The sequence below is a fragment of the Equus przewalskii genome, chromosome 21 (genome assembly GCF_037783145.1).
Source record: "Equus przewalskii isolate Varuska chromosome 21, EquPr2, whole genome shotgun sequence".
In the NCBI taxonomy this organism is placed as follows: Eukaryota; Metazoa; Chordata; class Mammalia; order Perissodactyla; family Equidae; genus Equus; species Equus przewalskii.
Genome location: NC_091851.1, coordinates 19311030 through 19333721, shown reverse-complemented (window position 1 = coordinate 19333721; position 22692 = coordinate 19311030). Strand labels below are relative to the sequence as shown.

At 38.6% G+C, this 22692-nt stretch overlaps 1 protein-coding gene across 5 annotated transcripts in view; it reads left to right on the top strand.

The window, feature by feature from the left end:
* Positions 1-22692, top strand: part of ATRN (attractin) — a 178334-nt gene that overhangs the window by 30209 nt on the left and 125433 nt on the right. For all 5 annotated transcript variants that reach the window (XM_070587929.1, XM_070587933.1, XM_070587930.1 and 2 more), the window contains exons 2-3: positions 11087-11170; positions 21388-21501. In XM_070587929.1, coding sequence (XP_070444030.1) covers positions 11087-11170; positions 21388-21501 — 198 coding nt within the window. The remainder of the gene's footprint in view (positions 1-11086; positions 11171-21387; positions 21502-22692) is intronic.

The following is a 22692-nucleotide window of genomic DNA, read 5'->3' as shown; positions in this document are numbered from 1 at the left end:
AACATTATAGCAAAAAGAACAATGAAACTTGCGGCATGGGTTCAGTAGTAGAGTGACAATGACAGAAGGTAGAATCAGTACACCAAATAATAGAGTGACAGTCTTAAGCCTTAACATATCAGTAATTACCATAAATGTAATAATAATTACCTTAAATGTAAACGCAGGTTGAATGAGAAAACATGACTCAACTGTGTGCTGCTGGTAGGAAAGTCACTTCAAATTCAAAAACATAGGCAGGTAGAAAGTGAAAGAAGAGAAAAATTATGCCATGCAAACATTAATTAAAAAACAACAGGAATGGCTTTATTAATATTTGACAAATTAGACTTCAGAGCAAATAAAATTACCAGAGACAAAAAAGGACATTACATAAAGATAAAATAACACAGGCCAGACCCCTGGCCAACTGGTTGAGTTCGTGCTCTCTGCTTCGGTGGCCCAGGGTTTTGCTGGTTTGGATCCTGGGTGCAGACATGGCAATGCCTAGGCCATGCTGTCTTGGGGTGGTGTCCCACATAGCCAGAAGGACCTACAACTAGAATATACAGCCATGTACTGGTGGCTTTAGGAGGAAGAAGAAGAAGAAAAGAAAAAGATTAGCAATAGATGTTAACTCAAGTGCCAATCTTAAAAAAAAAAAAAAGATAAAATGACAGATTAAACATTGCCAGGGGATAAGGCTGTGGAGTGTGTCTGGGAGATGTGGGAGGGAGGTGTGTGGTTATAAAGGGGCAATATGAGGAATCCTTGTAGTATTGGAACTATTTATCCATCTTCACAGTCAGGATACTATGTGAACTTAGGTGACAGAATTGTGTAGAACTTAACACACACCCACACACAAATGAGTATAAGTAAAATTAGAACTCTGAGTAAGGTTGATTTATCAATGTCAGTATTCTGGTTGTGATATTATACTGTAGTTTTGAAAAATGTTACCATTTGGGGAAACTGGTCAAAGTGTACAGGAATCACTGTATTATTTCTTATAACTGCATGTGAATCTGTTCTCTCAACTAAAATTTAAATTATTAAAAATCAGACTCAGGGAGGCTAAGAAGACATAACTAAATGCAATGTAGGATTCTGGATTAGATCTTGGAACAAAAAAAGCATATTAGTGGAGTCACACACAACAAAGTCAGCAATTAGAATGAGAGAAATTAATTAGAATCAGACTTTGAAATAAATGATTAATATCTAAGAATTTAAATGAGAAGATCAACAATTTCAGCAGAGAATTAGAAAATATAAAAAAGAATTAACAGAAACTGAAAACACAGGAACTGATTTTAGGAATCTTAGACACAGATGAAGAAAGAATCAGTGAGCTGTAAGATATGTTGGGAAAAAATACCTGAATAGAAGCACAGAGAGACAAGGGATGAAAAATACTTGATCATTTGCATGCTTGCTTGTACATTTTCTCTCTCTCTCCTGCATACACAGATATATACACGCAATTTTTTCCTTGAACCATTTGAGAGTAAGCTATATGTACGTCATGGCCCTTGACCCCTTAAACTGAAATATTTTAGTATTTATTTTCTGAGAATAGTGATAGTTTTAAGAGACTTAAGACTTAAATCTTAAGGCACGGTTTTCACCTTCAGTAAATTTAGTGTTGATAGAATACTTTTATCTAATCTACTTTGTACTCCATTTTGTCAGTTGACCTAATATCTTTTATATCATTTCCCTCTCTCCAGTACAGGATCCAGTCTAGGGTTTATATTGCATCTAATTGTCATGGCTCTTTAGCCTGCTTTAATCTAGACTACGAGTCAGCAAACCTTTTCTGGAAAGGACCAGATAGTAAATATGTTTGGCTTTATCGCAGCTACTCACCTCTGCTATTGTAGCATGAAGCAGCCATTGACAATAAGTAAGTGAATGGGTGTGGCTGTGTTCCAGTAAAATTTGTTTACATGAACAAGTGACAGGCAAGATTTAGCCCAAGGACTATAGTTTGTTGACTCCTGATCTAGAACATTTCTTGTCTAGATCTGCTTGTCTGCTTGTCTTGTCTTGTCTTTTTTTTTTTAAATGTTATTGACATTTTTCTTGCTTACATCCCTCCTCTTTTAATCCAGTATCTTGTTTTGCTTTTATTTCGTGTTTCCTTATGGTTAGATTCAAGTTATGCATCCTCGGCCAGAATACTGCATAGGTGAGGGGGTCTCCTCACGATAATCACATCTGAAGGCATACAATGCCTATCTAGCCCTCATTTTTTATATTAGTTTTGTTTTCCTGTTTGAGATGTTGGCTGGTTTTTCCACTATCTACTTAGTGTTTTTTCCCCTCCTTGCAACTGATAAGCAGTATGTGGGGAGACACTTTAAAACTATGCGCGTATCCTGCTTCTCATCAGATTTTCCTCCTGCTTTTTAATGTCTCTTGATGTTAAAAACATTTTAATACTACTCTCTCAGTAATTGGTAGAACAAAGATTTGAAAACACTTGACCTAATTGACATATAGAGAATACTACACTATACAGTTGCTGTACTCCTCTAAATATTCATGAATCAAAGAAGAAATCACCCTGGAAATTTGAAAATATTTGGAACTGAATGATAATGAAAGTATCATATGTCAAAACTTTGAGATACAACTAATGCTATGGTGAGAATGAAAGTTATATATTTAAATGCATACATTAAAAAAGAAGAAAGATTGAAAATCCGTGATATAAGTTTTCAACTCAAGAAAATAGAAAAGCATTGCAAAATATACTCAAAATTATGGAGAAGAAACAATAAAGATAAGGGAGAAATTGATTTAATGTAAAACATGTACCATAGAGAAGTTTAACGAAGGCAAGAGTTAGAAAAGACTAATAAAATTGATAAACTGCTGGAGAAATTGATAAGGAGAAAAAGAAAACAAATTGCTGATATCAGTAATGATAAAGAAGATATCACTATAGAGCTTACAGACATTGGAAAAATTGTAGGAGGATATTATTGACAAGTTTATTCCAATAAATTTGAAAAATTTAGATGAAATGGTAAACTCTAGTAAAACCAACTTACTAAAAAGAAAACTTTAGGTCCAGATGGCTTCATCAGTGAATTCTTCCAGACCTTTATGGGAGAAATAGCACTAGTCTTACACAGACTCTTTTAGAGCATAGGAAAAGAGGTAAAATTTCTTTCTTGTTTTTATACAGCCAGCATAATTTTGTTTTCAAAACCTGACAGAGAAGGAAAACAGCAGGTAGTCTAACTTATGGAAATATAACAAAATTTAAACAAAATATTTGCAAATTGTGTCCAGCAAAATATAAAAAGAATCATGACCAAGTTGGGTTTATTTGGAAATCACTATCATTCACATCATTAACAGAATAAAGGAGAAAAACCAAGTGATCATTTCATTAGATACACAGTTTAAAAAATAGAATTCAATACTCATTAATGATAAAAAATCTTTAGTAAACTATAAATAGAAAGATACTACCCTCAGCTAGTAAGGGTTTCATAGAAAAACTTAGGGTAAATATTACACTGTATGGTAAAATATTGAAAGCTTTCCCTTGAGATTGAGAACAAGACAGGAATGCCATCACCAAATGTTTTCAGTATCATAATGGAGATCTTAACCAATTATAATAAGGCAAGAGAAATGAAGTGATAAATTTTGGAAAAGAAAAAAAATGAAATAGTCATTTTTTACGGGGGTATGCTTATATTATTCATAGTTATTGCCTGGGATAACCAGGAGAACGGTGTTACCCCTGTAGAGATGAAAATTTCATTGTGTTATTTAAAGCTTTGAGACAGTATGAGATCACCTACCCAGTGAATTTAGGTAGAGAAACAGACTGAATTAGAGATTGGGGGAAGCAGGTGGACTTTTCAAAGGGAACTGAGAAGAAGCTGCCTAAAGTGTTTTAAGAAAGAAAGAGTCATCAGCTATTTCAGATGCTGTGGGAAAATGAAGTAGGAGGGCATCTGAGAATTCACCTTTGTATACATTAACAAAAAGATAGGAGGGGCGAGGGTTACAGCCCAATTGGAATGGGTTAAGAAATTAGGAGGTGAGAATTGTCAGTGAGAGTAGATAATTCTCAAGATTTTTGCTGTAAAAATGAGCAAAGTAGTAGTCAGTAGCCAGAGAGGAACATGAGATGAAGGGAGTTTGTTTTTTAGAAAGGGAATCCAACAGCTCATCATGCTGATCCAGTAGAGAGAAAAAATGTGGGGTCAGGGTTAGAATTAGGTTTGTTCTGGTGATGCCCTTGATTGAGTAGAGTTTAAGAACTCTGGACCCAGGTAGAGGGTGTGGCTCTAGATGGATTTGGACGGTTCATCCACCGTAACTAGGGGGAAGGCAGAGTACATGCATTTAGTACTGGGAAGAAAATATGATTCTCTCCTGATTTATTTCTTCTTTCCACAACTGTTCACGTAGTGCCATTAGGATGCCAGGCACAGTTCTTGGCACTGGAATAGTGAACAGAACAGACAAAAATCGTTGCTGTCATGAAGTTTACATTCTGTTGGGGGAAGATAGATATGAAACCAGTGAAGTAATCCACTGATCATCAGCTGGATTACTGAAATCGAAGAGAGAGAAGAGGGTTTGGGAAGTTGAGAGATAATAGGGTATAAAAGTGAATTGACCAGGGAAATGAAAGGATTGGTTGTCCCAGTGCTGAGAACCTGCTTGAGATGTCTATTTATAAATGTGAAGTGAGACCAGTTAGCACAGTGTTGTGTCTCTAGCCTTCTCCAGCTGCTTGGTTGTAAACACAGAGTAAGCAGAGAGTTGAGTTCAGCCAGGTTTAGGGTATGCCATTTGTATAGCTACAGCTAACTAAGATGCCATTGGGTGTAAAATGTACCTTTATCTTGTGTACTAGTAGGAAGGAAAAAACACTACCATTTAAACTGTGACCTACCATTGATTTTACAGTGCATCCTGGTTTCTGAGCTATTAGGAAAAAAATGTTCATCTTCAAATTGGTGAAATAAGTAGTTGGAATGCTTTTAGTTGGAAGCAACAACAGAAAATCCACACTCAGCTGGACTTTAACAATAAGGAGGAGGAACATGGCAGCCTGAATGAGGGTTGCTTCCCTGGCTCTCCCAACTGCAAGCACTGTGTTTCTCTTGAGCCACCTTACTATGGGGACCTACAGGTAACTGTAGGATCTAGGTTCTGTTGTGATCTTTCTAGACAGCCAGAACTGGTGTGTAGCTGGGCCAGTGTAGCAAGGGGCAAGGACCATGAAGCTGTAGATCCTGGAAAGTCTGATGATGCACCCATGGAGTGTAGTAGGTCTTCCTGACTTCCACAAGGCCAATATATTGCTGAATGGATGGGTAGAATCTTACTTGTGCTTGAGGCTGGGGGAGTACTGGGAGTCCTGAGAGCAGAGAAGATTCATACCTTTATGATGGAAGTAAAAGATGGTACAACCTCTTGAGAAACAGTTTAGGAGTTTCTTTAAATTTGGGTGTATATCTATACTTTGATCCAGTGATTTCACTTTTGTGTATTTATCCAAGAGAGATGTCTACATGTCACACAAAGGCTTGTACACAAGTGTTCTCAGCAGCTTTATTCTTATGAGTCTCTAAGTACATAATCCAAGTATCTATCAACAAGAGAATGGGTAAACAAGTTGTGGTATATTCTTACAGTAGACTACTTCTTAGCAAAAGAAGGAGCAAACTACTGATACACACAATACTCAAATGCTATGCTGATGAAAAGTGAGACACAAAAGTGTCTGTGTATGATTTTATTAAATCGGGTTCTAACTGGTCTATAGTGATAGAAGTAAGATCAGTGTTGGGAGAGATTGCTTGCAAAGGGGAATAAGGTAAGGGTACTTTAGGGGACAATAAAACTGTTTTATATCCAACTTGAGGGGCGTTACACATGTGTGCACATTTGTCCAAACTTTTCAAATTGTACACTTAAGGCGGTTGCATTTTCTTGTATATAAATTACTCCTCATTAGGATTGATTTAAAAATTTGGCTGGAAGGAATCAAATTACGATAACAGTCATGTAAATGTGAATAGATTATATTGTGCCAGTAAAATTGTCAGACTAGATTAAGAAATAAAACCTAACCATATCCTGTTTAGAAGAAGCAAACTTTTGAAAATTTGATAAGGAAGTATGAAAAAGAGTTGGATAAAGATCTAATAAGGCTCAGGAAAACAACAGCAACAAAATCAGTGATTATAATAATAGACAAGATGGAATTTGAGCATCAAACTAGGTAAATGGGTTATCATGATAAAAGGGACAATTTATGAAAATCTAATAGTCATAAGCTTATGGTGTGGTTAAATAGCTAAATACAGAAAGTAAAAATAATGCGAGTGATGTGCTGGAGCAGTCATGGTATGGGGTTTCAGTATGCCTTTCTCAGAATTAGATCTAGTATATAACAAGTAATAAGAATATAAAGGAATTGAATAGTGCATTCAATAAACTTGCTTATATATGTATACTTATAAATAGTTTACATTCCTACAATAGATTCTTTTCTTTTTAATGTCCAGGGAACTTTGGTCAAAGTTTATCAATGTCCAAGGTACTTGACCATAAGGAAAATCTTAACTGGTGAGAAAAGTTGAGGTTTTATAGGCCACATTGTTTGGTAATAATACAAGTAAGTTAGAAAGAAATAATCATAAGATGGTTTCCTTTGAAACCTACCTCCTATGGAGGGTTCCCCAATTTTCCCTGTATTTCCTTCCTCCACAGAATTACCCTCAGCATATTCTTGAATTGGGAGATTGGTAGAAGCAAGGAGTTAATTCTTTATATTTCTGGTCGTGTTGAAAAGTCTTTGTTTCAATTTGATGCCTTTCTGTGACTGCTGGTGAAGTGGGCACAGAGTACCAGTGTCCATACCTGGATCACCAGTAATATCATAAAACTTGGCTTCAAAGTTTAAGCTGATATTCCTGGCCTTCCCCTTTTCAATCTCTCTAAATTTTCAGTAACCACTTCTTGACCATTCACTAGCACACAGGGAATTTCAAATTGAAAACTGGTAAAATTTAAGAGAAACAAGAATACTTAATACAGAGGGAGTGTGGAGAATAGCATATTCTCGTATATTCCTGGTGCAAATGTGAATTGTGACAGCCATTTGGAAAATAATTTGGCAGCTCGGCTAGCAATTAAAATTCATATTCGTTTGGCTCAGTAATCCTCCTCCCAACATTCTATTCTTAGAAATAAAAGCACAAATAAGGCCATATGTATAGGGATATTTATTGCAGCAATGTGCATAATGCCAACCAAATGAAAACAAGATGAATGTTAGTAGGAGAAAGGCAGGAAAAAAATGGTACCTCCATAGGTTAGAGTATTAAGCTACATGAAAAAGAGTGAATTAGACTAATACCTGATTAGTTGGAGAGACTCCCACAAAGTTTTGTTGAGTCAGAAAAGGAAGATGCAGAAAAGTTTGTATAAGAGTTAATTTGTATAAGCAAAAAATGATTTAAGAGAACCATGCATGTGTCATGGGCTCATGAGTATGAAGAAAAATAGTTAAGAATGCTTACCTAGGTGAGGTTAAATGTTTATCTTAGTGGGGGTGGGGTTGGGAGTACTTGGGGAGATAAGTAAAAAAAGAGAATTGTCCTTTAGTTGACCAAAAAAAGCCTGTCTGTGATCATATCTATTCATTATTGTAAAATTATGTAAATATGTATGTTTAAAGATACTAATAAATATTTAAAATAAAAATGACTTATTCTTTTTCTAAAAGTGACGCTGATTTGCAAATATCTGAATGCATCCATGTGAAGTCCATGGAAACTCTTAAGATGCAAAACAGGCATAGCAGAAAGCTGTAAAACTTTTTGAGCTAGAAGAGCCTAAAACAAAGAATCGAGGAAAAACACACACACACACACACACAATAAAACAGTAACCAGTGGGAAATTTATTTACTCATAAAACTGAGATAGTCTCTCTGGTTGGTTGGTACTGTTCTTCAGAGACCTTTGCATTTATTTGATTTGTCATTCTTGGTGTTGGCTTTGTGTTCAGGCTCACAATGTGATGGCTGCAACACTTCCAGCTATAAAATTCGACTCTAGGAGCTGGCCTGGTGGTGTAGTGGTTAAGTTTGTGTGCTCCTCTGTGGCTGCCCTGGGTTTGCGGGTTCAGATCCCAGGTGCGGACCAACACACTGCTCATTAAGCCATGCTGTAGTGGCATCCCACATACAAAATATAGGAAGATTGGCAACAGGTGTTAGCACAGGGACAATCTTCCTCACCAAAAATAAAAAGTAAAAAAACAAAAAACTAGTGAAGTCCAGAGGGAGAAGGACAATCTTTTGGGATGTCCCTTGTAGGCTGGCTTTCTTGGAAACATTTGCTGAGATGCAGTTTGGGGTACAAGTTGGTAATAATAACTCATGAGAGGAAGGGGCGGGAAGCAGGATTGGGCAAAGGAAGAAGTTGAGCTTCAGTGCAGGCCTGAGAAAGGGAGCTCTGGAGCAAGGATTGCCTGTCTGAGTTGTCCTGTGTGGGATTGAAATGCCCCAGCCATTTTACCCGCTGTGGTGTGGGCTGCACCGGGAAGGGCATGACCTAGGGCAAGGCAGCTTGTGAAGGAACTGACTGCTGGAGGCTGTCTGATGACCACACTCCCTGCTGCACCTGGCAGCAAGCCCTTCTGATGGAGAGATCTAGGTGGCGCACCTCCCTGTCTACCACACTGTCTTTCCTAAGAATGAGAAAATATTTCCTAGAAGCCCTCCATCAGACGTCCCCTCACATCTAGGTAATAGATTACATGCTGTGACAGAGACTAATAATTACCTTCATAGCCTTTTTCCGCTTCTCTAGTAAAGAGAATCCTGACTTTTTCACTGGGTACATGGTAATCTGGGATAATGCCTGCATTTCTCAGCCTCCCTCTACGTTTAGATGTGTCAGTAACTTGTGGCTGATTGAATGTAAGTTGAATTGTCATGTTCGACTTAGAGGGAGAGGGTGTGCCCTTTGTTTTCTTTTCCTCTTTCCTGCTGGGTGGAATGTGGGAATAATAACTGGAGTTTGAGCAGCCATTTTGGGATTATGAGGCAGAAGCAACATGTTGAGGATGACAGAGCAACAAGGTATAGAACATTAGGTCCCTGATGATCATGGAAATGCCGTACGCGCTCTAGATGGCTAACCTTTGGACTTCATATGTTTGTTAAGCCTTTACTATTTAGATTTCTTTGTCAGTTGCATTAGAACCCTGATCTTAACTTATATACATTTCTAATCAGTTATTGGCAAAGGGCACAGGAAACCACGATTGGCTCAGATTTAGATTTGGGCGATGAAATGGATGTTGGAGAATAAGACGTGGAGACAGCTATATCAGCCAATACAACAAAGGGAGAGAGGAGCAAAGAAGTCAAGGGATTTGCAGGGGATGGTAATTGTAATGGACCATGGAATCTTAGCTAGGTAAGTGGGAAAGTGAGTTGTGTAGGTGGTGGGTGATGAACAAGAAGAAGTTGTAGTTCAGGGATTGGAGGTCCCCAGGGGGCTGAAGACTTAACTGGAAAGGGAGAACTAAGCTAAATGAACTGGAGAGATAAGAGACGGTGGTCACAGTGTAGGACGCCTGAAAGAAATGGAGGTTTTGGTGATAGTGCTATTACTGGTAATGGGAGGACCCAGAGGAGTGGGTGACTAAAGTGGGGTGGAAGAAAAGATTGTTAATGGTGAAGTTAAGAAATGCATTTTGGATGGAACGTCTTGGATGTTGATGAAGTTGAATGGAAGGCAGTGAACTAAATGCTAATATCTTCGGTGGGTGAGGAGGAGTAACAGGGATGTCAGTAGATAACTCAGAAAGTAAAGGAGGCACATGTAGAAGAGAGCCTCTGTTTCAGAGACTGACAGTGTTAATGGAAGAGGGAGGAAAAATGATCTGGAAACAGCAGTGAGGATGGAAATAGCATCCTTCTTAAATATTAAAAATTTCTCTAAGGCAAAAGATACTAAACACAAAGTATAAAGAAAAAGGTAAACAGAAAATATATTTATATTACATTTAACATACAAATGAGAGCTTCTTAATATAAAAAGAGCTCCTAACCATTAATTTGAAAAAGACAACTTGGTAGCAAAGTGGGCAAAGAATATGGAATTGTAGTTCACAAAGGAGGAAATGCGGATGGCTAAAACATGTGAGAAGATATTCAGGCATCATGGTTATTGAAAGTCAAAACATTAATGAGATACTAGGATATGCTTATCATAATGGCAAGACCTAAAAATATTGATAAACTTCAGGCTGGGCATGAGTGTGAGAAGACAGGTGCTGATGTACACTGCTCATGGAGTGTGGTAGATTAATCTCCACTTCAGAAGCAGCAGCTAACTGGCCATGATGGGTCTGTTGTGTGTTGTGGCTTGATGTGCTTGCCCATCACAGTTGTGCTCTCCACAGTGTTATTGTATCGCACTTTTTACTTGTAATTTTAACTGTGTGATCTTATTTTTAAAAAAACAGCTCATATTTATAAGTAAGATTTTGTGGCCATTTTTATGGCACAAATTATGATTTTCCCATCTCAGCTAGAAAGATTTAGTTGTTTTTATTTATTCCTGTTGGTTTTTTTTTTCTTTTTTTGAGGAAGATTAGCCCTGAGCTAACATCTGCTGCCAGTCCTCCTCTTTGCTGAGGAAGACAGGCCCTGAGCTAATATCCGTGCCCATATTCCTCTACTTTATATGTGGGATGCCTACCACAGCATGGCTTGACATGCAGTGCCATGTCTGCACCCGGGATCCAAACCGGCGACCCCAGGCTCCCGAAGCGGAACATGTGCACTCAACTGCTGTGCAACCGGGCCGGCCCCCTGTCGGTTTTAATATATTTGTATCTTCTTTTCTTAAGTGTGTATGTCTTTGTTTCATCCAGATTTGTGTAATCTGAATATAACTATCCAGTTATCTTCTGGTTGTATAGTATGCATTAATGTACCCACTATGCTTAACTTGGATTGTATTGAGAATTAAAGAAGATATTAATATATGAAATTTTGATGGATTTAAGATTTTTTTTGTTTTGTTTTTAATTACAGACTAACTGGATCTTCTGGGTTTGTAACAGATGGACCTGGAAATTATAAATATAAGACGAAGTGCACATGGCTCATTGAAGGACAGTAAGTAGTAATGGCTAATTTAATTTTTTATTTCTTTTAGGATACAGCTCAGTGTGGCATTACTTTTCTTACAAGTAAAATTAACAATCTGTAGCATAGAGTGCTTGACGTATTTTTTTTTTTTATTAATGTTATGATAGATTACAACCTTGTGAGATTTCAGTTGTACATTTTTGTTAGTCATGTTGTGGGTACACCACTTCCCCCTCTGTGCCCTCCCCCCACCCCCCTTTTCCCTGGTAACCACCGATCAGATCTCCTTATCAATATACTAACTTCCACCTATGAGTGGAGTCATATAGAGTTCGTCTTTCTCTGACTGGCTTATTTCGCTTAACATAATACCCTCGAGGTCCATCCACGTTGCTGTGAATGGGCTAATTTTGTCTTTTTTTATGGCTGAGTACTATTCCATTGTGTATATATACCACATCTTCTTTATCCAATCATCAGTTTCTGGGCATGTAGGTTGGTTCCACGTCTTGGCTATTGTAAATAATGCTGCGATGAACATAGGGGTGCAACGGACTCTTGAGATTTCTAATTTCAGGTTCTTAGGATAGATACCCAGTAATGGGATGGCTGGGTCATAGGGTATTTCTATTTTTAACTTTTTGAGAAATCTCCATACTGTTTTCCATAGTGGCTGTACCAGTTTGCATTCCCACCAACAGTGTATGAGGGTTCCTTTTTCTCCACATCCTCTCCAACATTTGTCACTCTTGGTTTTGGATGTTTGTGCCAATCTAACGGGTGTAAGGTGATATCTTAGTGTAGTTTTGATTTGCATTTCCCTGATGATTAGCGATGATGAACATCTTTTCATGTGTCTGTTGGCCATATTCATATCTTCTTTTGAGAAATGTCTGTTCATGTCCTCTGCCCATTTTTTGATCGGGTTGTTTGTTTTTTTGTTGCTAATCAGTGTGAGTTCTTTGTATATTATGGAGATTAACCCTTTGTCAGATAAGTGGCTTGTAAATATTTTTTCCCAATTAGTGAGCTGTTTTTTTGTGTCAATCCTGTTTTCCCTTGCCTTGAAGAAGCTCTTTAGTCTGATGAAGTCCCATTTGTTTATTCTTTCTATTGTTTCCCTCAACTGAGGAGTTACAGTGTCCGAAAAGATTCTTTTGAAACTGATGTCAAAGAGTGGACTGCCTATATTCTCTTCCAAAAGACTTATTGTCTCAGGCCTAATCTTTAGGTCTTTGATCCATTTTGAGTTTATTTTGGTGTGTGGTGAAAAAGAATGGTCAATTTTCAATCTTTTGCATGTGGCTGTCCAGTTTTCCCAGCACCATTTGTTGAAGAGACTTTCTTTTCTCCATTGTAGGCCCTCTGCTCCTTTGTCGAAGATTAGCTGTCCATAGATGTGTGGTTTTATTTCTGGGCTTTCAATTCTGTTCCATTGATCTGTGGACCTGTTTTTGTACCAGTACCAAGCTGTTTTGATCACTGTAGCTTTGTAGTATGTTTTGAAATCGGGGATTGTGATTCCGCCGGCTTTGTTTTTTTCTCAGGATTGCTTTAGCAATTCGCGGTCTTTTGTTGCCCCATATGAATTTTAGGATTGTTTGTTCAATTTCTGTGAAGAATGTTCTTGGGATTCTGATTGGGATAGCATTGAATCTGTAGATTGCTTTAGGTAGTATGGACATTTTAACTATGTTTATTCTTCCAATCCATGTGCAAGGAATGTCTTTCCATCTCTTTATGTCATCGTCAATTTCTTTCAAGAAAGTCTTGTAGTTTTCATTGTATAGATCCTTCACTTCCTTGGTTAAGTTTATCCCAAGGTATTTTATTCTTTTCGTTGCGATTGTGAATGGGATTGAGTTCTTGAGTTCTTTTTCTGTTAGTTCATTGTTAGTGTATAGAAATGCTACTGATTTATGCACGTTAATTTTATACCCTGCTACTTTGCTGTAGTTGTTGATTATTTCTAATAGTTTTTCTATGGATTCTTTGGGGTTTTCTATATATAAGATCATGTCGTCTGCAAACAGCAAGAGTTTTACTTCTTCGTTACCTATTTGGATTCCTTTTATTTCTTTTTCCTGCCGAATTGCTCTGGCCAGCACCTCCAGTACTATGTTGAATAGGAGTGGTGAAAGTGGGCACCCTTGTCTTGTTCCTGTCCTCAGAGGGATGGCTTTCAGTTTTTGTCCATTGAGTATGATGTTGGCTGTGGGTCTATCATATATGGCCTTTATTATGTTGAGGTACTTTCCTTCTATACCCATTTTACTGAGGGTTTTTTATCATAAATGGGTGTTGGATCTTGTCGAATGCTTTCTCTGCATCTATTGAGATGATCATGTGGTTTTTGTTTTTCATTTTGTTGATGTAGTGTATCACATTGATTGACTTGCGGATGTTGAACCATCCCTGTGTCCCTGGTATAAATCCCACTTGATCATGGTGTATAATCTTTTTGATGTATTGCTGTATTCGGTTTGCCAAAATTTTGTTGAGGATTTTTGCATCTATGTTCATCAGTGATATCGGCCTGTAGTTTTCTTTCTTTGTGTTGTCCTTGTCAGGTTTGGGGATCAGAGTGATGTTGGCTTCATAGAATGTGTTAGGGAGTTCTCCATCTTTCTCAATTTTCTGGAACAGTTTGAGGAGAGTAGGTATTAAGTCTTCTTTGAATGTTTGGTAGAATTCTCCGGAGAAGCCGTCCGGTCCTGGACTCTTATTTTTGGGGAGGTTTTTGATTACCGTTTCTATTTCCTTACTTGTGATTGGCCTATTCAGATTCTCCATTTCTTCCTGATTCAGTTTGGGGAGATTGTAGGAGTCTAGGAATTTGTCCATTTCTTCCAGGTTGTTCAATTTGTTGGCATATAGTTTTTCATAGTATTCTCTTATGATCTCTTGTATTTCATTGGTATCTGTTGTGATTTCTCCTCTCTCATTCCTAATTTTATTAATTTGCGATTTCTCTCTTCTTTTCTTGATGAGTCTGGCTAGGGGTTTGTCAATTTTGTTAATTCTTTCGAAGAACCAACTCTTTGTTTCATTGATCCTTTCTATTGTCTTTTTTGTTTCAATATCGTTTATTTCTGCTCTTATTTTTATTATTTCCCTTCTTCTACTGACTCTGGGCTTTGTTTGTTCTTCTTTTTCTAGTTCTGTTAGGTGTCGTTTGAGGTTGCTTATGTGAGCTTTTTCTTGTTTAGTGAGGTGAGCCTGTATTGCGATGAATTTCCCTCTTAGGACTGCTTTTGCTGCATCCCAAATGATTTGGTATGTCGTGTTCTCATTTTCATTTGTCTCCAGATAATATTTGATTTCTTCTTTAATTTCTTCAATGATCCATTGTTTGTTGAGAAGCGTGTTGTTTAGTCTCCACATTTTTGCACCTTTCTCTGCTTTTTTCTTGTAGTTGATTTCTAGTTTCATAGCATTATGATCAGAAAAGATGCTTGATATTATTTCAACTCTCTTGTATTTATTGATGTTTGCTTTGGTTCCCAAAATATGGTCAATCCTTGAGAATGTTCCATGTGCACTTGAGAAGAATGTGTAACCTGCTGTTTTTGGATGAAGTGTTCTATATACATCTATTAAGTCCATCTGGTCTAATTTTTCATTTAATTCTATTATTTCCTTGTTGATTTTCTGTCTGGATGTTCTGTCCATTGGTGTTAATGGTGTGTTGAGGTCCCCTACTATTATTGTATTGTTGTTGATGTCTTCTTTTAGTTCTATTAAGAGTTGCTTTACAAATTTTGGTGCTCCTGTGTTGGGTGCATATATATTTATAAGTGTTATGTCTTCTTGGTGGAGAGTCCCTTTTATCATTATATATTGTCCCTCTTTATCTTTCTTTATCTGTTTTGCTTTGAAATCTACCTTGTCTGATATTAGTATAGCGACACCTGCTTTCTTTTGTTCATTGTTAGCTTGGAGTATTGTTCTCCATCCCTTCACTCTGAGTCTGTGTTTGTCTTTGGGGCTGAGGTGTGTTTCCTGGAGGCAGCATATTGTTGGGTCTTGTTCTTTGATCCATCCTGCCACTCTGTGTCTTTTGATTGGGGAGTTCAATCCATTTACATTTAGAGTGATTATTGAGATGTGGGGGCCTACCACTACCATTTTATGTCTTGTTTTCTGGTTTTCTTCAATTTCCTTTGTTTCTCGTCCCATGGTTTAATCTGTTCTGATGTAGAGCTGCTACTCTCTGTTGTTGTCCTTCTACTTATCTCCTCTGCTCTTGGTTTTGTAGCCCCTTTCCTTTTTTGGATTTTTCAGGAATGAGGGTTTTCCTGAGGATTTCCTGTAGAGGAGGTTTTGTGGCAATGAACTCCCTTAATTTTTGTTTATCTGGGAAAGTTTTTATTTCTCCATCGTATTTGAAGGATATTTTCGCTGGGTAGAGAATTCTCGGCTGTAGATTTTTTTCCTTCAGATTTTTGAATATATCATTCCACTCTCTTCTAGCCTGTAAAGTTTCTGCTGAGAAATCTGCTGATAGCCTGATGGGGGTTCCTTTGTAGGTTAGTTTCTTTTGCCTGGCTGTCCTTAGTATTTTCTCCTTGTCGTTGACTTTTGCTAGCTTCACTACTATATGCCGTGGAGTTGGTCTTCTTGCATTGATAAAGTTTGGAGATCTATTGGCTTCTGTCACCTGAAGATCCATCTCTCTCACCAGATTTGGGAAGTTCTCAGCCATTAGTTCTTTGGATAGGCTTTCTGCCCCTTTCTCCTTCTCTTCTCCCTCTGGTATACCTATAATCCTTACGTTGCATCTCCTAATTGTGTCTGATAATTCTCGGAGAGTTTCTTCATTTCTTTTTAGTCTTACTTCCCTCTCCTCCTCTGCCTGCAGCAATTCTATATTGCCATCTTCCAAATTGCTAATTCTTTCCTCCATATTATCGGCCCTACTGTTCAGTGCATCTAGATTTTTCTTAATCTCCTCTATTGTGTTCTTCATTTCCAATATTTCTGTTTGGTTCTTCTTTATCGTATCAAACTCTTTTGTGACGTAGCTCCTGAACTCGTTGAGTTGTCGGTCAGAATTCTCTCTTAACTCATTGAGTATTTTAATGATGGCTGTTTTGAAGTCATCATCATTTAGGTTATATATCTCATTTTCTTTGGGATTGTTTTCTGTGTATTTGTTACTTTCTTTCTGTTCTGGAGATTTAATGTATTTTTTCATATTGCTTGATGTTGTTGATTTGTGCCTCCGCATGGAGATAGAGTTTAGTTGCTCCTTTCACTTGTTTCAGCTGCTGCGGTGGGGGAGCAGCTGTTTATACTGCACCAACCAGGAACCCTGTCCGCAGTTGCTAACTGGGCCTGGGCCCCTCCTCGTAGCCACAGTGGTCCTTTGGATTCCCTCCTCTGCCATGGGGGCCGTCACAGGGGAGCTTCAGGCTGCTGGTGCCTACTGTTGCAGCCCACCTAGATGTGCTCCCTCCTTGGGGTCTGCAGCGGTGTTGTGGGCTTTTCCAGCGGCCAGGGGTGGGATCACTTATATTTGTCGCTCCATTGCTGTCGGCACCCACAAAATCTCACTTGTCCTCTATGGGTCGCAGGAGAGCTATTGGCATCTTCTTCAGTCTGTGGTTAGTTCACCTCGCTATGCTGCTTTTGCCCTGGGGTCTTCCAGCCTTGTGGCTGGCGGCTGGGTGCCTTCTACTGGTCCTGTGCAGAGGCTTTCCCTGAGGCTGCTGTGAGCCTGTAGGGTTTCCCCCTAGGCTACGGAGCTGGGTCTCTGGAACTCCCCCCAGCCCCAGTCCTCTCTGAGATCTCCGGCTATCCCTAGTCCCACGGGGCGGGCAACGGCAGCTGGGGGTCGCCCTGCCCTCTGGGATTCTGTCTGGGACTCTCCCGGAGCCGCGAATGCTGGGCGTAGCCCCTCTGCTAATGGGAGACAGAGAGTTTTGTCTGCTGCCCGGGCGGAACTCCGGCGCTTCCCCTCTGGGTCGCAGAGCCGGCCTTTGAAACTTCCCCCAGCCCCAGTCCTCTCCGAGATCTCCGGCAATCCCTACTCCCACGGGGCGGGCAACGGCAGCTGGGAGACCTCCGTACCCTCAGTGACCCTCTCTGGGACCCTCCGGGCGCCGTGAACACCAGGCGGGGTCTCTCCACCAATGGCAGGGAGAGACTCTCCCCGCGGGCTCAGGTGTGCAACTCCAAAGTTCCCCTCTGCGTTTAGGAGTAATTGCGGGGGGTTTAGGTAGGGTTCTGGTCACCTGTTTCCACCGTCGCTCCTCTGTTGTGTGGTCGCTCCTGCCCTAGATGTGTGTAGATCCTCTGGGGGCGTCCGTTGGAAGAAAGCCGCTTGCGGGTACTAGGCTGCTCGGTCGGGGTCGGAGAGTTTTCACCTATTTCCACATCCTCCCGGAGGAAAGTCCGTCCGCCTTTCGATGTATAGTCGCGTGGGTATCTCAGATGTCTGAGATGCTGTCTGGATATCCTTTGTCAAGCGATAAGTGTCCAAATAATTGTAGACTCGAAGGGGGAGAGACAAAGAGGACTACTCATGGTGCCATCTTGGATCTTCCTCGCTTAACGTATTTTTTATGTGATAACTTTTCATTTGACAAGTGAATTGGATTTTCTTATTTTTCTTAATCTTCACTGTTAATTAAGAGGAAAATTCATGTTGATTTAATGCTGCAAATGAATGTATACAAATGAAAATTGTATATTTAAAAAATTATTTTAAATGGTTTGCTTAAAGCATTAGAAGATTACAATATTGTGTAATTTTTCTAATACATATTTTTATTCTATACAGGGAAATCAGAGTAACTATTATTGCCTAAAGAGCTCCTTCTCTGGGCCCCCTATGCCCCTCCAGCTATTGCTTTCTTTTTCTCCTTCTCTTCATGACAAACCTTTAAAGAAGTGTTTCTCAAACTTTTGGTCTCAAGACCTCTTTACACTCTTAAATTTTGAGAATTCCAAATAACTTTTGTTTATGTGGCTTATATCTGAGTTTATCATTTTAGAAATTAAAACTAAGAAAAATTATTTATTAATTCATTTAAAAGCAACAGTAATAAACCCCCTACATGTTAACACAAATGACCTATTTTATTTTTAAGATTGGCACCTGCACCAACATCTGTTGCCAATCTTTTCTTTTTTTTCTTCTCCCCAAAGCCCCCTGGTACATAGTTGTATATTCTAGTTGTGAGTGCCTCTGGTTGTGCTATGTGGGACGCTGCCCCAACATGACCTGATGAGCAGTGCCATGTCAGTGCCTAGGTCCAAACCGGCAAAACCCTGGGCCACCGAAGTAGAGCAAGCAAAACTTAACCACTCGGCAATTTTTATGAAGAAAAACAACACCCTATATTTAAAAAAAAACTATTGAGAAGAATGACATTGTTTTATATTTTTGTAAATCTCTTCCCTGTCTGGCTTGATAGAAGACAGCTGGATTATCATATTTTTTTCTGTATTCACTTTGTTACAATATGTTATTGTGGTTGAAGTATGTGAGGAAAATTAGAGTTCACTTGAATATATAGTAGGAAAAGGGAGGACATTTTAATGGTCCTTTTAAATAATTGTGAATGGTCTTCTTTGATACTATACTAAAACTTGACAAGTGGTAATTTATTAAAAGAAAATTGCAGTGTGGAATCTGAAACAATGTTAATGAGCTTTTGGAACTTAAATTAAAAGCCATTGTTTTTCTTGTACTTCGAATGGATCTTTAATCCATGCATGATTTTGTAACATGATATATGGGTGATTTGGAAATGTTGGTTCACTGAGTTATGCAGAGTTTCCAAATATTGATGTATTTTATTATATATTTAAAAAGTCACCTTGATTAAAATCACCATCAATCTTCTCAGAAAGTTTTAAGTATTGGGAAGTTGTATCTAGGTGGCAGATACTAATTTTCCAAAACTCTAATTATTACTTGAAAGCTTGTGTTTTATCTTTGGCTGCAAATACTATCAGTTGTTTTCTTTGAAGTGAAAGGCTTGCCTTGTTCAAGAAAATATCTGCTAAGTATCCAAGTCTGCATAACCATAGTTTGTCAGTTGTTCTTTCAAGTAAAAATGGTAAATGATGTTCCAAGAAAAAAGTGACTAGTTCAGCTCACAACTAAAACTATTGCAAAAGTGATGTCCCTTGAGACCACTGTGCTTTGTTAGGCAGCAAAAGTGCTTTCTGCATACTTTCCATCTTGTCACACAGAATATTAAAAAGACGTGTACTTATGGGTCAAGATTTAATAAGACGAATAGTTTTTACCACTTGATAAAGATATCCTTAAATGAAACTGTCATTTTTTTTCTTTTTTCCTGTGAGTGTGTGGTGGTGACGAATAACTGATTACTAGCACCGTTTGGTGCTACTGCCTTGCTTTGTTCTAAGGCACCAGCAGTTTCACCCACTGTGCTTTTGCACCATTACCAAATGCCAACATGGTGTTAAAGGCACATGATAGCTTAGTGTTATTGTGAACATAGTTTTGACCTCTTGGACCCTCTAGAAGGGTCTCAGGTCCCCGGCATTGTGTGCAGCACACTTTGCTGCTCTAAGGAGTTGTCTGCCCTTGCCCTTTCTATCAGTGTACTCCCATCTGATGGCCTTCTCCACCATTGCTCTGAATGTGCTCTCAGTGGTTGCTCCTCCTTGCCCTAAGCAGAAAACTTTAATTCTTCCTTTCCATTATCCTCTCATTCAGCCTGTCAGTAAGCTCTGTCAGTTTTCCCTCTAAGAATCTCCCAAATCCATCTACATTCTCCTTTACATCTTCATTTCCAATTATCGTAAGAACCACCGTTCTCTCTTTCCTGGGCCACTGTACTAGCCTTGATATTGGTCTCTTGATTTTTGCTTTTGCCCCTTGCCCACCTGTCAGTTCTTATATCACACGGTTCCCTCTGTTTGCTGTGTGTCAGACATGCTGATTTTGTTTGTGTTGCTCAGACACGTCAACTTCTTTCACTCTAAGACTTTAAGACCATGCTGTTCCCTCTGCCTGATACATTGTTCCCTAGGCTTTTCACATGGCTTATCGCTCCTCATTCTAATCTCTGAAGCTTTCTGGGGCATCTCCCCACCACCTGTTGTACTACCATATCACGTTCCTTTAATTTCTTCACAGTACTCATTACCATCTGAATTAACTTGTTCAAGTATTTATTTAATTGTTTGTTTACGGATGTTAGTTAGACAAATAAGTGTGAGACAGAGGGAAGGTCTAGGCTGGAGATTTATAATTTGGCATCACCAGGATGTAAACGGTGTTGATATTACCAGGAGGTTTTTGAATGACGTATTTGGACTGAAGCCAGGTTGGAGAGTGAAGGGGTGAGTGGGATATGAGGAAATGGAGGAAGCAGAGTCTCCTGTGGAGTTTCACTCTATTCGTAGGAGAAAGGGGTAATAGCGGAAGGAGAGTTGGCATTTGAAGCATTTTATGTTATGTTGGTTTTTGTAAAATATGTGATACTTAAGGAGATTTAAATGTGTCTGTGGAAATGCCAGAAGAGAGGGAGATGTTAAATATTTGAGAGATGTCAGGAGGAGTAGGTAGGTGTATCTGTTTGGAAAATGGGGGACTTTGAGAGATTTTTGTCTGGGTGCTGAGCATAAGCAGGGAGGTGGGACTGGATGGTCTGACATAGTAATTGAGAATTAGTAGCATTTGTGGAGAGGGAGAGAGAGTTAGTAGTAGGACTGCTGGAAGAATTGAAGTGCCATTTGCAGTTAATGAGCAGTGACGAATACTGGAGCCAACCTACTTAGTGGTGTGACTTTCTCTAGCACAGCTTAGTTTTCTTCAGATTTGATCCGAGTCAAAGCAGATAACTGATTTCCTCTAGACCAGGTCTTCTGTCAGGTGGTTCTGTGAAAAGGCCAGAGGGGCAGGTGAGTTTAGAGAATTGGCAGGTGTGTTTGGGAAATGATGTAGCTTGTGAAGTGATGTAGTGTAGAAATTCATCTTAAGTTGAATAAGGAAGGAAAGGCAGAAAGGCTAATGGATTGGTTCAGAGGCTGTTAAAGAATGGCCACTGTGTAGACCATGTCTCTTTTGTTTACCGTTGCTTGTTTAGTGGTCTCTTGCACATAGGAAGTACTAAGTAAATCTTTGACAAATGAAGAAATACTGTTTATGTACTGTTAATTTCTTCTCTCCTTGTAAGTTCTTTAAAAATCTATACTTTTGTCTCCAGTGTTTGATAGTTATGATGATTAGTATAAATTACTTTTTCTGTTTTTTTCAGGCCAAATAGAATAATGAGACTTCGTTTCAATCATTTTGCTACAGAGTGTAGTTGGGACCATTTATACGTTTATGATGGGGACTCAATTTATGCACCCCTAATTGCTGCCTTTAGGTAAGTTCAGTTATAGAAGTACTAGTTAATCATTATTTGATTTCAGAATTCATATGTATCTCCTAGATTGCATTCTTAGTGGATTCACCTTTATTACCACTTAACACATTTATTTCATGGAAAGAGTGCTAGTTCTAGAGTCCTGTCACTTGTGCACTAGTCCTAACTTGGTTTCCTGTAGCTATTGGGTAAGTTTCTGGGCCAAGTACTTGACCTCTGGTTTCAGTTTCCTCTTCAATAAAATTGTGATAGTAGTGTCAAGTTCACCTGCTGCTCATGGTGGTGGTGAAATTTACATTTTAAAAATGTTTTGTAATATATTGAATAGTATTATTTCTGTGAAAAATGTGAATCAGGAACCATGTCCATCTTGATCCTTGTGTTCCTAATTGCATAGACCTTCAGGAGTTTTTTGTTGAATTCAAATGTAGTTGATTGTGTGTATGTGTATGTATTTATGTATATGCATTAATATGGGTGAGGAAAACTTTTTGGAAGAATACACATAAAATGAATAGTGGTTACCCATGGAGAATGAGGAACATACCTGGTATGTATTGTGATTTTTATCTTCAACAAGTATATTCGGGGTTTGTAGTTAAACAAAACAGCTTAACACCAAATATATGAGGTGTTCTGAAATGTTTTGGCATTTTAGTTTTTATTAACAATAAGTAGCTCTGTTTTTTATTATATTTTTGACCACATGATAATTCAAAACAGTTCTGTTTTTCTTCCTTCTTCTTGATGGAGGATTTTAAAACTATATTATTCTAAAATGCACATCCCTTAGAGAGCCATAGTTATTAGTTTTTCATCTGCAGCTGACTTTCTGGATTTCTGTCCTTCAAACATTTTATTTCCCTGACTTTAAAAAGAAATCGGTTCAACAGATATGTTTTTGTATTTCTCATGTGGGGCTAGTCTGGTTGGCCGTGTCATCTGGGTGAGGAGGTAACAGAATAAACAATACATGGGGAACCAAAGGACAGGAGAACAGGGGACTAATGTGCCCTTGTATTTCTTCACTCCCTTTGACTTAGAAGTCTCTCCAATGTATCTTTGAACTGAGGACCAAGGCCACTTTCTGAGTTTCAGACGTTCACTTACAGGGCCAAAGGGTAGAGTGGATAGGCCATGCTAAGCATTAAAACGTCATTGGCCAAGTGTTGGGCGTATATATTTTTATGC